The sequence below is a fragment of the Carya illinoinensis genome, chromosome 12 (assembly GCF_018687715.1).
Source record: "Carya illinoinensis cultivar Pawnee chromosome 12, C.illinoinensisPawnee_v1, whole genome shotgun sequence".
In the NCBI taxonomy this organism is placed as follows: Eukaryota; Viridiplantae; Streptophyta; class Magnoliopsida; order Fagales; family Juglandaceae; genus Carya; species Carya illinoinensis.
In genome coordinates this window covers 26,962,016-26,976,521 of record NC_056763.1, presented here as the reverse complement: position 1 = coordinate 26,976,521, position 14,506 = coordinate 26,962,016, and the positions used below count along the sequence as shown (strand labels likewise).

At 34.9% G+C, this 14,506-nt stretch overlaps 1 protein-coding gene across 1 annotated transcript; it reads left to right on the top strand.

Annotated features, from left to right (window-relative positions):
- The first annotated feature begins 875 nt into the window (after window positions 1-875).
- Window positions 876-13,421, top strand: LOC122289452 (protein P21-like). The gene is made up of 3 exons (XM_043096438.1): window positions 876-1,282; window positions 1,374-1,569; window positions 12,971-13,421. Exons 1-3 carry the CDS (start codon window positions 919-921, stop codon window positions 13,266-13,268), a joined length of 858 nt encoding a protein of 285 aa, XP_042952372.1. The 5' UTR covers window positions 876-918; the 3' UTR covers window positions 13,269-13,421.
- Window positions 13,422-14,506: the final 1,085 nt, after the last annotated feature.

Genomic DNA, 14,506 nt, shown 5'->3' with positions numbered 1-14,506 from the left:
GAATATATATATATATATATATAAATTTAACTGACAATTTTGCAACTCAAAAAGCAAGAAGATCAAGAATTTTTAAATGAAAATATATTTTAAACAGAACATTTTTTATGCGTATTTTGTTTATTTATTTCGGGAAGATAATAATATGATGTTTCCACAGTCATACGCACGCAAAATTATTCTTGATCGTACGTGATGCGCAGTATCGTTCACATGACTTGAGATACATATGGCCTTTTGTTTCCAGGCTAACTATTTGTTGACTTGTCTTCGAAACAAGCCAAATATAATTAAATAGGGTGTATACTAACAAGACTTAATAAAAAAGCAAAATAGGGGATTGTATTTTCCATGAAAATAAGTTGTCTCAAAGAACAAACTTGAGTCTTGACTGGGCCAAAAGCGCCGTGGCTCTTACGAAACTGATGACCGGTCGCTATCTCTTCGCAAGCACCCAGCTCAAACCAGTTATTAAGCTTAGCCTATGTATGTAATGACGTATCCTCCCTTCTCAAAATGATCAGCCCTTCCAAAAACCTCTCCATCAATTCCTACTACCTTTATATCACCCTCTGCTTTGCCCTAATCCATGGGGCCAGCTTTATCATAACAAACAATTGCAGTTACACGGTTTGGGCTGCGGCTGTACCCGATGGTGGCATGGAGCTCAACCCAGGGGGTGGAACATGGACCCTTGACGTTAATCCCTTTTTGAAACAAGCCAATGACAAAACAGATTAACAAGACTTTTAATAAAAAAAAAAAAGCAAAATAGAGGATTGCATTTTCCATGAAAATAACATCGGTAGGTCTGTACACCATTCGATCAACAACTAGCACCGAGCTTGCCCTATATAAACCCACCACCTCGCAAGCACGTCCAAGTACTCAAACAAATATATCTTTTCACTCTCCAAAATGATTTTTTACAAGAACTTGTCCACTTTCAGCTTCCTTTACGCTCTCTGCTTTTCCCTTGCCCATGCAGCTACATTTGTCATAACAAACAATTGTCCCTACACGGTTTGGGCTGGGGCTGTACCCGGTGGTGGAATGCGGCTCAACCCAAGGGGTGGAATTTGGAACCTTGATGTTAGTGCAGGCACCAAAGGGGCTCGCATCTGGCCACGAACTGGGTGCAGTTTTGACGAAGCTGGGCGTGGCAGATGCCAAACAGGTGACTGCGATGGGCTTCTCCAATGCCAAGCCTATGGTGCACCCCCAAACACCCTGGCAGAATACGCACTAAACCAAACCGTTCGCTGTGACAATTGGGAAAAAGGTAAATTATTTAATTCTTGTTTCATCCTTTTCTTTTATTCACTTTAGTTTGTTTTTTATTGAAAAAAACAAAGGATTTTAACATTTTCCAGCTACTGCTACTAGAAGAAAATTGTACCCAGCAGCATATTCCATCTCCTTCGAATCGGGTCCTCCCCATGTTGGAATCCTAGCATCGACAATGTGCAACAATGGCGGTCTTCTCCGATGCCAAGCCTTTGGTGCACCCCCAAACACCCTAGCAGAATATGCACAAAACCAGTTTATATACTTGGATTTTTTTAATATTTCCACTTCAAGAAATTTGGCATTTCCCCAAAGAGGCTATTCGTGGGGAAAAATCCATGTTTTGTGGCTAATATTATTTTTCCACAAATTCTACCCGTGGGGCTCTCGTGGCGTATACTTCGCCGCAAATAGTTGTATTTGCCATGATGACTTTAATTGGTGGGGACTCTCTCTTTTTAACCACGACATATTCCATGTCAAAAAATTGTATTCTCGTGCGAAATATTGATTGTAATGGTACACAATTTGGTTGGTAAAAGGGATAATGCCATGACTGAAAACCGTGGCTAATGTGAGGAATTCTCATCATATGTTCTCGTGGTTAAAGGTATCACTTCCACCACACCAACTCATGTGCAATGTAACAATATGCCACCATGGCAACTCCTGGATAGAGCGGTTTCTTCTACCAGTGGGACTCGTGGGTAAAGGAGCAAGCACCAACCACCATGGAACAAGTCCCACCATAGCAACTCATGGGAATATCTATTTTATTCCACTAGAGGAGATCGTGGGTAAAGATGCTAAACACCACCATAGCATGCCTTGTGGGTATAAGTATTAGCCACTACTCATTTGGTGAGAAATAATATATAACTGTTTTCCACTTGATCCCTTGCCCACTATCCATGATAGTGACGGTGGGAATTAGTTAACTGCCATGAGTAGAGCTTGTGGCTACTTAGTCGAATACCAGGCATAAACCGGATGGTTCCCCACAACTCTGAACCCATAGGAACAATGTTTTTTCCATGAAGTGGCCCTGTAGGAGATGTGTATTAAATCAACCCTGCATGACTTTTTCCCCACAACCGAGTTCATATAGAAATCCCATTATTTACATGGAATGGTCCCTGTGGCATCTGCTGATCCAAACATGGTAGTCAACCTAATACTGATTCCCACAATTATTCATGTTACCCATGATGATCGAGATAGCCAGCAAAATTAGAATAAAAGAATCTCACAACCATATAACATAATTCCCATATATATATTGACAACATTCAGGCCTTAGTTCCCATATTCATTGATGGAAATAGAAATTATACATTAATGTCAACTGTAGTGGGAAGGAGAAGAGGGTCATCAGCATGATTACAACTACATACATTTACACAACCAGCTAACAATTCCTGTTCTACATGCATACATTTTCAGGTTCAACTTCCTCCAAATTAAAAACAATCAGCAAAGGTGCAGGATATGATACTCACCGTTGTGTTGTGTTTTTAAAGAGGAATGACTACAGCAACACCCTGTAAAGCCAAAAAAGTTCAGGCATTAAATGACAACCCAAGAATATTTGAGTGCAGACCAAGTTGGAAAGACAGCAACATGCTATATCAAAACTCAGTTAACAATCCAATCAGTTGTAGCTAAATTTAGGTTAATATCATGTGTAACGAAAAAAGTTATAAGTGAGATGGATAAAATGATAACTACTTTCAGATGCCTGAGATGCAATTAGTTAAAGAGCCGTTAGTTTTGGCAATGTACAATTTTGTAAGTGATATCCAAAACTTCAATTGGGAGATGAATTAAGAGAGTGGTCAGTGCTAGCGATAGTGGGATATAGTTTTCTTGGCCAGCAGAAAGGTCATTCATGATAAAGTGTAGAACAAATAACATTTTAACTATGCAACAAAACTGTGATAATAATTGGCATAGACCAATCTAATGACGATATTAAATTGGATACCCCAACTGAGAGCAGTAACCAAACGTATCACTAACATAAATGTTTTATGTTAAAGGAGCCTACTAAGTAAAAAATCTATAAACAACCGTGGTTCATGGAGCAATAATAACAGGCATAAATTGCTGTGGACAACTGTAATTCATTAATTCCCACAAAATTGTGGCCAATTATGAATGATACTAGAACAGTTAGTCGAATACACTCAAATTCTGAAGGTACTGTAACAGCCCGCAAGAAATTCAATTGTAAAATTTCTATTAAGTTTAGGAACCTCGTGAAAACCCCATAAGTTTTCACGAATCCATTAATCGTATAGGTTTTTGTCTAACTACATAGTTAGTGTTATTATTTACTATGGTATCAGAAGTGTGTTTTTGATTATTGGAGATAGTTAGAAGTGTCAAAATGTATTATGATTTGTGCCATTAGATTCGGAGGGTTATTTAAAGTCTTATGGCGCAATAACATTTTTTCATATTTTCGGACAAAACGTCTGTTCAAAACTGTAGATATTATTGGATAAAAAGAAATATCTTGAGGTAATTTTCATGAATATTATTGGGTAAAAATATTTTGAGTTGATTTTTATAGATATTATTAGATAAAAATATCTTAAGTTGATTTTTTGTAGATACTATTGGATAGAATATTATGAGATAATCTTTTATAGATATTTTGGGTAGGAGAAAACTACACTCAACTCTCAAATCCAGCCTCATCTCTTCCATATCTCATCTATAAGTATCTCCAGCCACCTCTTCCCATGAAATTATCTTCATTTACACTTTCCATTGAAAGAATATCAAACACTCTCTCTCGGACAGCTTTTAGGAGGTCTTTTGCATACCCATTTCGAAGATTTTGTAAGTATTTTATCATAAAGTCTCCTTCATATAAGTTGTTCCTTTTTGAGTCTAGTTTACATGGATATCTTATTTTCCCCATTTGAAGATCATTTAGTCAGTCAAATATTATGTAAACTATAGAAAGGTCATTCTGGGAGATAAACTGAAGAATATGTTATAGTTTGGAGTTTTTGACCAAGCTAATGGATAGATATTGGTCCGAAATTTTTATGGAGTATTGTTAACATGTATATGTGACTATTGGTTGAGGATTTTTGCATGATTGAAGGTTTTTATGAAAGATTTTCTTAGATTTAGAAACTTAGAAACTGGAAGAAGAAAAACAGTTTCGGTTTTGAGAAAGTTTAACTCTTTGGTGGTCTAAACCTATTCCAATGACTTTGATAATTTTATTGGAGGATCCTAAGCATCTTATATACATGTTATATTATTATTTTGAAGATATTTAGTGTTAGTTTCAAAGATATGAAATTTTATGCAAAGAGATATTCAAATAAGCCAAAGTGTGGATATTCTTGGCTAAATTTATGTTTTGGTTAATTTCTAACCATGTGATCTTGAATTAGAAGCTTATATATGTTTTAGGACATCTTTTTAAACCATGTGATGGTTTAGTTTGAAAATCATATATTTATAAGTCATAGATCAAGAGATTTATCAAAACTAGTTGAGGAAAAAGTTTCTGTTTTTGGACTAAGTGTAAAACCAAAAACTCCAAATGTTATTTTGTGATTTTGGTGACTTTAGTTTGATGATTTAAAGCATGGTTGATGTTAGGATGATATTATGAATATGTTAGAAGTAAGATTTGACTTTTGAAATTCTTGGAGATGTTTTGATTTAAGGTCAAAACTTGTGATTCAAGTGCTTGGATCTTTTTACAAAAAAAAAAGTTTGGTGTTAATTATTAGCTTTTTCTAAATGGATGTTTTAAGTATGGTTTTGAACTTAGGATTGGAAGATGTTTGTTGCAAAATTTTGGTTTAAGCATGAGTTTTGAAGTTAGAAGGAATTGCAACAAAAATCAAGGGAAATGACCTATGGATGTTTCGGCCATAGTGTGTTCTTCATAATTGTGTTTTATTTTAAATTTTTCTGAGTTGATATTTAAGTTTAGGACAAAATTTACATGAGGAATGTAAATTTTGGAAACTTTTGGAGTTAGTATGCAAAATCCTTAAGTTATGGGTAAAACAGTCATTTTCCCACATGTAGAGAGTAAAATGAAAATTTTACTCTTTAAGTTAGTATTTTCCATATTTCAAATTATTAGTGATTTAGTTCTAACTTTTAGAATCACTAATTACAGTTCCTCGTGATCGCACTTGAAGTTTTATAAGAAAGGCGGAGATCGAGGTAAGTTAGCTTTTAACTTACTAGCAGTCTACTATGTATGTGTGCTATGTAAAGGAACTACAATGTATGTATGTATGTTATCATATATGTCATGCCATGCCAAGTTATCACGTAATTGTCTATTATACAGAATTTATTTTGTCATCAATTTTTATCTGTTACATAATATATTCTGTCATGTATTACTGTACATTACAAGTATGTCATGTTAAATATGTTGTCTATTATATGTTATGCCATGTTACAAAATGTTTCTATCTCAAGTTGGTCATGTATTTCAAGTTATGTTCAAATCACGTTATGTTACGTCAGGGCTCCAGTCTTTTCGTTTTCCAGTCATGTTTCATTTTGAGTACATTCAGTATGTGTAGAATACATGGGGCCACAACAACTGTGGAGTATGTATTTAACTGCATTGTGATGTGTAGAATACATGGGGCCACAACAACTATGGAGTATGTATTTACACGTAGAATACATGGGGCCACAACAACTATGGAGTATGTATTTTTCATGTTAAGTCAAGTTTGTGTAGAAAACATGGGGCCACAACAACTGTGGAGTATGTATTTACACGTAAAATACATGGGGTCACAACAACTGTGGAGTATGTATTTTTCATGTTAAGTCAAGTTTGTGTAGAATACATGGGGCCACAACAACTGTGGAGTATGTATTTACACGTAGAATACATGGGGCCACAACAACTGTGGAGTATGTATTTTTCATGTTAAGTCAAGTTTCAGATCAAGTTCATATCAAGTCAAGTTCAGTTCATGTTTCAATTTAAGTTATGTCAATTATGCTATGTTGTACGTCAAGTTATGCTTTAATTACTTATGAACTTGATTATGCATTTATGCTTTTACTGTCATGCATGCATCATTAGCTTGTGTGGAAGTTTTTTATTAACTTACTGAGATTTGTAATCAAATCTTACTTTGGTAGTCCCAACTACCATTCCCCTCGAATGGTAGATCTTGTTACAGGACCTGAAGGAGAATCAGGAGCTGATTAACTAGACACAGTTGACTAAGCGATGGTGCGACGTCAATGTTAATATAGTAGTTAACGTAAATTACTACTTGTACAATGGAGTTGCATCTTTAGTATTTTTTGGATCATAACCATTTTGGACTAGTGTTGTGATCTACTCAATGGGTCTTTATGTATGAAGTATGTTTTAAGCATTTAGGATATTTTCAATTTGGTGCATAGTATTGCTAAAGAAAAAAAAATTATCCGCTGCGAATATTGCATAATGTTAGATGCATGTTAGGAACATTGCATCTTATATGTCATGAACGGGGGCAGGTAACCTTGTGTTGCATGTCTCGACGCTTAAATGTCCATCCGATCCCAAACGGAATTTGGGGGCGTCACAGATACACCAAACAGTATTGAAGAACTTTTAGAATAACATAAAACCGGTACATTACAAACAATCAAATATAAGCATATGAGATAGAGAATATAGAACTGAGTTCATAATTATGTAAATTAACATAGTGTTGCTAACCTGCTGTATAAAGTGGTTGAAAAAAATATTTTGCTAACCAAAACTAGGTCTGTGTATTTTCAGATTTTTAAACCCAAAAATTTGTAGCATACCACATGGTTAATAGGGGAAAAGAGTTATCATAAACAGGATAGAATCACATTAAGTTAGTCCAACGCCCTTTTTTCACTATCCCCCAAGAAAAAAATGACAAAGACAATCATATGCATGCACAGAGACATTTTTGCTATAACAAAATCTGAAGAGATTACAAACATGATGACAGCCATAAATATTGTTATACTTCTATGCAATAGATAAAGGAAACATGCATGAAAAAGCTAGTTATTTACCGTAATAATCGATAATTAGTACATGGCCATAATTAATACACAATCGTGTGCGTATTCAAACAACCCAATGTCATACCCTTATATTGCCAAACACCAAGCCAAGACCACAGTATATAGTTTACAGTTAACATTTAATAAATAGATATATATATATATATATATATATATATTATCAATGTATATACATGGACAACCATTAATGATGGTGACAGGCTGGCAAACGGCATATAAGGTTTATCAATATTGAAAGTTATAGCAAAGATAATGTACATGCCATGGTGGGGAATGGATGTTCCTTGGTAAATGAGACAAAATTCGGCTGCATCAGTTAACATGCATGGTTGACAAATACCATGCGTAGATACCAATAAGATCACACAGGCTTATGATTTTTACCAAGACCAACAGACATTCTGAGCATCTACAGATGTCGTGTTGCTAAATGTTTGATTAAACTCATATGCATGCATGTTTTCCAGCTTAGCAGTGAAGTTGGACGTAATGTAAAAGCAGAGATGAGGAAGCTCACCTAATATAGGCTATGGAAATTCAGCTTTCTTTTGATTAAAAGAGTGAATGATTGGGACTATTTGGATGAAAAGAGGCAAGATTAATCAAGTGTGGCACAATTGGTCAATTCACAATATGGAAAGACATGGAGGCTCATTGCCTCCCAACTCAAAGAAATATGCACTGTTTTATATAGAACTTGATACTTTGTAAAATTACACAACCAGCTTTCAACTAAAATGCAATAAATTAAACAGGTTATTGTGGTTTAAATATCATACCCAGATGATGTTAGACAGCATTATAAACCTTGTTTGGCATATGTGCCTACCTGTTTTCTCAATTAATGGACTGTTCAGGTTGCTGGGAGCACAGTAAACATTTGACTATGGGATACTGTTGGTAATTAGTAAAAAGTAATGGTACAAATGATTCTTTCCATCAGCCTAGCAAATTCTCTGTAGTTGACATAACATATATTATTAAATACATATTTGGGTTTACACAGGGCTGAAATACTTATTCGAACATCTAAACTTTGAGTTCAAGGGTCTACACTGTTTTCTTGCTGGCCAAAATACTCATGGGAAAAAGTCAGATAAGCCACTATGTAACAGCCCGCTAGAAATTCAATTGTGAAATTTCTATTAACTTTAGGAATCTCGTGAAAAACCCATAAGTTTTCACGAATCCATTAATCGTATAGGTTTTTGTCTAACTACATAGTTAGTGTTATTATTTACTATGGTATCAGAAGTGTATTTTTGATTATTGGAGATAGTTAGAAGTGTCAAAATGTATTATGATTTGTGCCATTAGACTCGGAGGGTTATTTAAAGTCTTATGGCGCAATAACATTTTTTCATATTTTCGGACAAAACGTCTGTTAAAAAACTGTAGATATTATTGGATAAAAAGAAATATCTTGAGGTAATTTTCGTGAATATTATTGGGTAAAAATATTTTGAGTTGATTTTTATAGATATTATTAGATAAAAATATCTTAAGTTGATTTTTGTAGATATTATTGGATAGAATATTATGAGATAATCTTTTATAGATATTTTGGGTAGGAGAAAACCACACTCAACTCTCAACTCCAGCCTTATCACCTCCCTTATCTCGTCCATAAATGTGTCCAGCTAGCACCCATGAACTTATCTTCAATTACTCCTTCTAATAAAAGATTATCAAACACTCTCTCTCGGACAGATTTTAGGAGATCTTTTGCACGCCCATTTCAAAGCTGTTGTAAGTATTTTATCATAAAGTCTCCTTCATATAAGTTGTTCCTTTTTGAGTCTAGTTTACATGGATATCTTATTTGCCCCATTTGAAAATCATTTGGTCAGTCAAATATTATGTAAACTATAAAAAGGTCATTCTGGGAGATAAACTGGAGAATATGTTATAGTTTGGAGTTTTTGACCAAGCTAATGGATAGATATTGGTCCGAAATTTTTATGGAGTATTTTTAACATGTATATGTGACTATTGGTTGAGGATTTTTGCATGATTAAAGGTTTTGATGAAAGGTGTTTTTAGATTTAGAAACTTAGAAACTGGAAGAGGAAAAACAGTTTCTGTTTTGAGAAAATTTAACTCTTTGGTGGTCTAAACCTATTCTAATGACTTTGATAATTTTATTGGAGGATCCTAAACATCTTATATACATGTTATATTATTATTTTGAAGATATTTGATGTTAGTTTTAAAGATATGAAATTTTATGCAAAGAGATATTCAGATAAGCCAAAGTGTGGATATTCTTGGCTAAATTTATGTTTTGGTTAATTTCTAACCATGTGATCTTGAATTAGAAGCTTGTATATGTTTTAGGACATCTTTTTAAACCATGTAATGGTTTGGTTTGAAGATCATATATTTATAAGTCATAGATCAAGAGATTTATCAAAACTAGTTGAGGAAAAAGTTTCTGTTTTTGGACTAAGTGTAAAACCAAAAACTCCAAATGTTATTTTGTGATTTTGGTGACTTTAGTTTGATGATTTAAAGCATGGTTGATGTTAGGATGATATTATGAATATGTTAGAAGTAAGATTTGATTTTTGAAATTCTTGGAGATGTTTTGATTTAAGGTCAAAACTTGTGATTCAAGTGCTTGGATCTTTTTACAAAAAAGTTTGGTGTTGATTATTAGCTTTTTCTAAATGGATGTTTTAAGTATAGTTTTGAACTTAGGATTGGAAGATGTTTGTTGCAAAATTTTGGTTTAAGCATGAGTTTTGAAGTTGGAAGGAATTGCAACAAAAATAAAGGGAAATGGCCTATGGATGTTTCGACCATAGTGTGTTCTTCATAGTTGTGTTTTGTTTTAAATTTTTCTGAGTTAATATTTAAGTTTAGGACAAAATTTACATGAGGAATGTAAATTTTGAAAACTTTTAGAGTTAGTATGCAAAATCCTTAAGTTATGGGTAAAACGGTCATTTTCCCACATATAGAGAGTAAAATGAAAATTTTACTCTTTAAGTTAGTATTTTCCATATTTCAAATTATTAGTGATTTAGTTCTAACTTTTAGAATCACTAATTACAGTTCCTCGTGATCGCACTTGAAGTTTTATAAGAAACGCAGAGATCGAGGTAAGTTAGCTTTTAACTTACTAGCAGTCTACTGTGTATGTGTGCTAAGTAAAGGAACTATAGTGTATGTATCTATGTTATCATATATGTCATGCCATGCCAAGTTATCACGTAATTATCTATTATACAGAATTTATTCTGTCATCAATTTTTATCTGTTACATAATATATTCTGTCATGTATTACTGTACATTACAAGTATGTCATGTTAAATATGTTGTCTATTATATGTTATGCCATGTTACGAAATGTTTCTATCTCAAGTTGGTCATGTATTTCAAGTTATGTTCAAATCAAGTTATGTTACATCAGGGCTCCAGTCCGTTACTTTTCTAATCACGTTTCATCTTGAGTACATTCAGTTTGTGTAGAATACATGGGGCCACAACAACTGTGGAGTATGTATTTAACAGCATTGTGATGTGTAGAATACATGGGGCCACAACAACTGTGGAGTATGTATTTACACGTAGAATACATGGGGCCACAACAACTGTGGAGTATGTATTTTTCATGTTAATTCAAGTTTCAGATCAAGTTCATGTCAAGTCAAGTTCAGTTCATGTTTCAATTTAAGTTATGTCAATTATGCTATGTTGTACGCTAAATTATGCTTTAATGATTTATGAATTTGATTATACATTTATGCTTTTACTGTCATCCATGCATCATTAACATGTGTGGAAGTTTTTTGTTAACTTGCTGAGATTTGAAATCAAATCTCACTGTGGTAGTCCCAACTACCATTCCCCTCGAATGGTAGATCTTGTTACAGGACCTGAAGGAGGATCAGGAGCTGACCAACTAGACACAGTCGATTGAACGACGGTGCGTCGTTAATGTTAATATAGTAGTTAAATTACTACTTGTACGATGGAGTTGCATCTCCAGTACTTTTGGATCATAACTATTTTGGACTAGTGTTGTGATTTTAGTTGTTCAATAGGTTTTTATGTATGGAGTATGTTTTAAGCATTTGGGATATTTTCAATTTGGTGCATAGTATTGCTAAAGAAAAAAAAAATTATCCGCTGCGAATATTGCATATTGTTAGATGCATGTTAGGAACATTGCATCTTATATGTCATGAACGGGGGCAGGTAACCTTGTGTTGCATGTCTCGATGCTTCAAATTTCCGTTCGATCCCAAATGGAATTTGGGGGCGTCACACACTATATCTAAGAAGGTTTCCCATTTAAAACCCAAAATGGGTAAAAATTGTGTTCTAGAACTGAATTTTTCCATTCTATGCATTATGATTAAAGTTCTGAATTAAGATCTCAGTGGAGTAATTAGAAGTGATAGATTTCTTGGCTAAATAAACATGCACAAAAAACTGACCTGAGGCATTACGCCCGGAAAACTGTATAGATATAGTCCGTGTTGGAACCAACTTGTCCCACCTATTACATATACACATATAGCCACATATATATGTGTATATGTAATAATATATATGTATATGTAATAACAAACATGTTATTGCACTTAATGTAAACATGCAAGGTAATTTGGATCAACATCCCTACAGATCTAAGGGAAGACAATGACAATATTTTTTCTCATCCAGTTTATGCATCAGTCTCAACTGCTCCTACCAATCTCAATAGACTTAATACATGTTTCTAGCTCCAAAAACTTCATTAATTTGCTAATTAATGAAGTTTTCCTCGTCTGTAACAAGGAATTCATGAGAGATTTTGGGAAAAAACTGGCCTTTGCAGGGTGAAGACCTCAAGAAGGCTACCGGCAACAGGTGTTTACATAGATTGAAAAATTTAGGACAACTAGGGAATATTTACCACAATTAATTAGCTGATCATGATGGGTTCTTCAAACACGTTTCTAGCATGCGGATAGATCTAGCTAAAAGAAAGGTAATCTAATTTTCGATTTTGCATGAAACCTCGACCTAATTATGTCTATTTGGGGCTAAACAAATACAATTAAAAATTGTGAAGATGAAACCGGGCTCAATCACCAGAGATACTTTAACACAGAGAAGAGTCAGAAATAGGCAAGGGATTTACCAAGGGGAGAGGGAGAGATGCTCGATTTCAAGAAGAGACATAAACGCCTTACTCGTTACTGGCGGTAGTGAGGAACGTACCGGCAACTGTGGGCAGCTCGTGGACGCCGAAGGGGGGCGGCGCAAGGAAACCACCGTCAATTGTATGGACAATCTGAGAGTATTCGACCTTCCACCAAAAATCGCAGGTCCCAACTCGGCGTGTATGTGGTAAACGAAGGAGCAACACATTGACCGTGCGAAAATTTTTTGTTTAATGGCCACTGCTCTAAAAGGTAATTTGCAAAACCTTTTAACACGACAGAGAACTCGTCGTTGAAGGCAACTGTTTGACACGGTTTAATGCTCGCCGCACGGAATCTCGGGACATTTCATTAATTTTATTGCGTTGATGACTTTTTGTGCCATAAGCCATCTATTCCCCACCAGTGGTTGTCATGGGAAGGAAAATCGTGGCTAAATTCGAAATTTCTTGTAGTGATCCCTTGTTGACGGGTTTAATGTTCTCATGAAATTTAGTCTCATCTCTAATGGGTGCACTCGTGGGATAAGTTGTATTGCTGATATCAACGGGCAATGCCCCGATGAGTTGAATGCTCCCGATGGATGTAATAATCCATGCACTGTATTCAAGACCGATCAATACTGTTGCAATTCTGGGAGTTGCGGACTCACAGACTTTTCCAAATTTTTCAAGGATCGTTGTCCCGATGCTTACAGTTACCCTAAGGATGACCAAACCAACACATTTACATGCAATGGTGGGACTAACTACTAGGTTACCTTCTGCCCTTGAAGCAGTGCTGGTGCCATAGATCATTTAGTACTTACCTACGTAGTATTTATGTGATGATGTAATAAAAACTTTAAGGTTGCTTGGTGAGCATACCTTGTCGCGTGCAAAATGCAAATGCCAACCTTCGTACTCAAATATCATGAGGTCGCACTAAAACACATATGCATTTTAGCAAAATATATATTTCCACCAAATTTCATTGCAGGTGAAACGCGCCGGTGCCATAGATCAATTAGTACCTACCTACGTAGATCGTATTAATAATATCTCCACAAAAGACTAAAATATATAAAATAATGTTTCTAAACTCGTTACCATTTTGTAGCTTAACCTAGCTAGCAAGCGCTAAAATTGAACTTTCAACTGTGATCTAAGTCGGTGCTTTTATATATATTTAATTCTTAGCTGTGGTTGAGGAGGAAGCAAGTCATCCATATTGATTAATGCGGATCGAGTAAATGAACGCGTAAATCTTATCCATAAATGGGGCCACAATGGTTACAAGGAATAAAGCAAGTCATGTTGTTTAATGGGAAGTAAATGAACGTGTGACTAATTTGAACTATAAATGGACACACAAGGATAACTTTAGAGATCAAGCTAATTAACTTTTGGTCAGTTAGGTCAAATATTTCTGCTTCCTGATAAATTTGAGCTAGCACTCATTCGATAGTTTTCTTCTTTTTTCCCGAACAAAGATAATATTTTTATTCGAACTTTTTGTTTTCAAAATCTCATAAAATATTTTAAATCAAATGATTTTTAATTCATCTCATTCTGATTTGAATATCTCATTTTTATTCATAAAACATCTCAATTCATTTATCTCTAATGTACAAATGAGGTCAACATCATGGAATGGCCACTGGGGACCCGAAATCAATTACTAGAGTCAGGCAAGCGCGCATGAAAGACCCGAGATCATGACGCGAGCCGAGGTGTCACGGACTTAGAATTTCTTCACTCGACCCGTGCGGCCTTAGGAGGCTTTCTCTCCACAAAGCTCCTAAGTAAGCCTTCTAAAGGACTTAAGACAATAGAGAACAAACTAGAGAGAGAAGATAGAGAGATGCTCTAGAGAACTTGTTTCTCTTATTGCTTGGTGATTTACACAAATGAGAGCCCCTCTATTTATAGTGAACTCTTGGTACAAAGAATGGTTAGGATTGTGATACTTGTCATCAATCCAAGGGTAAAGAACTTTCTAGATCACTACTCTA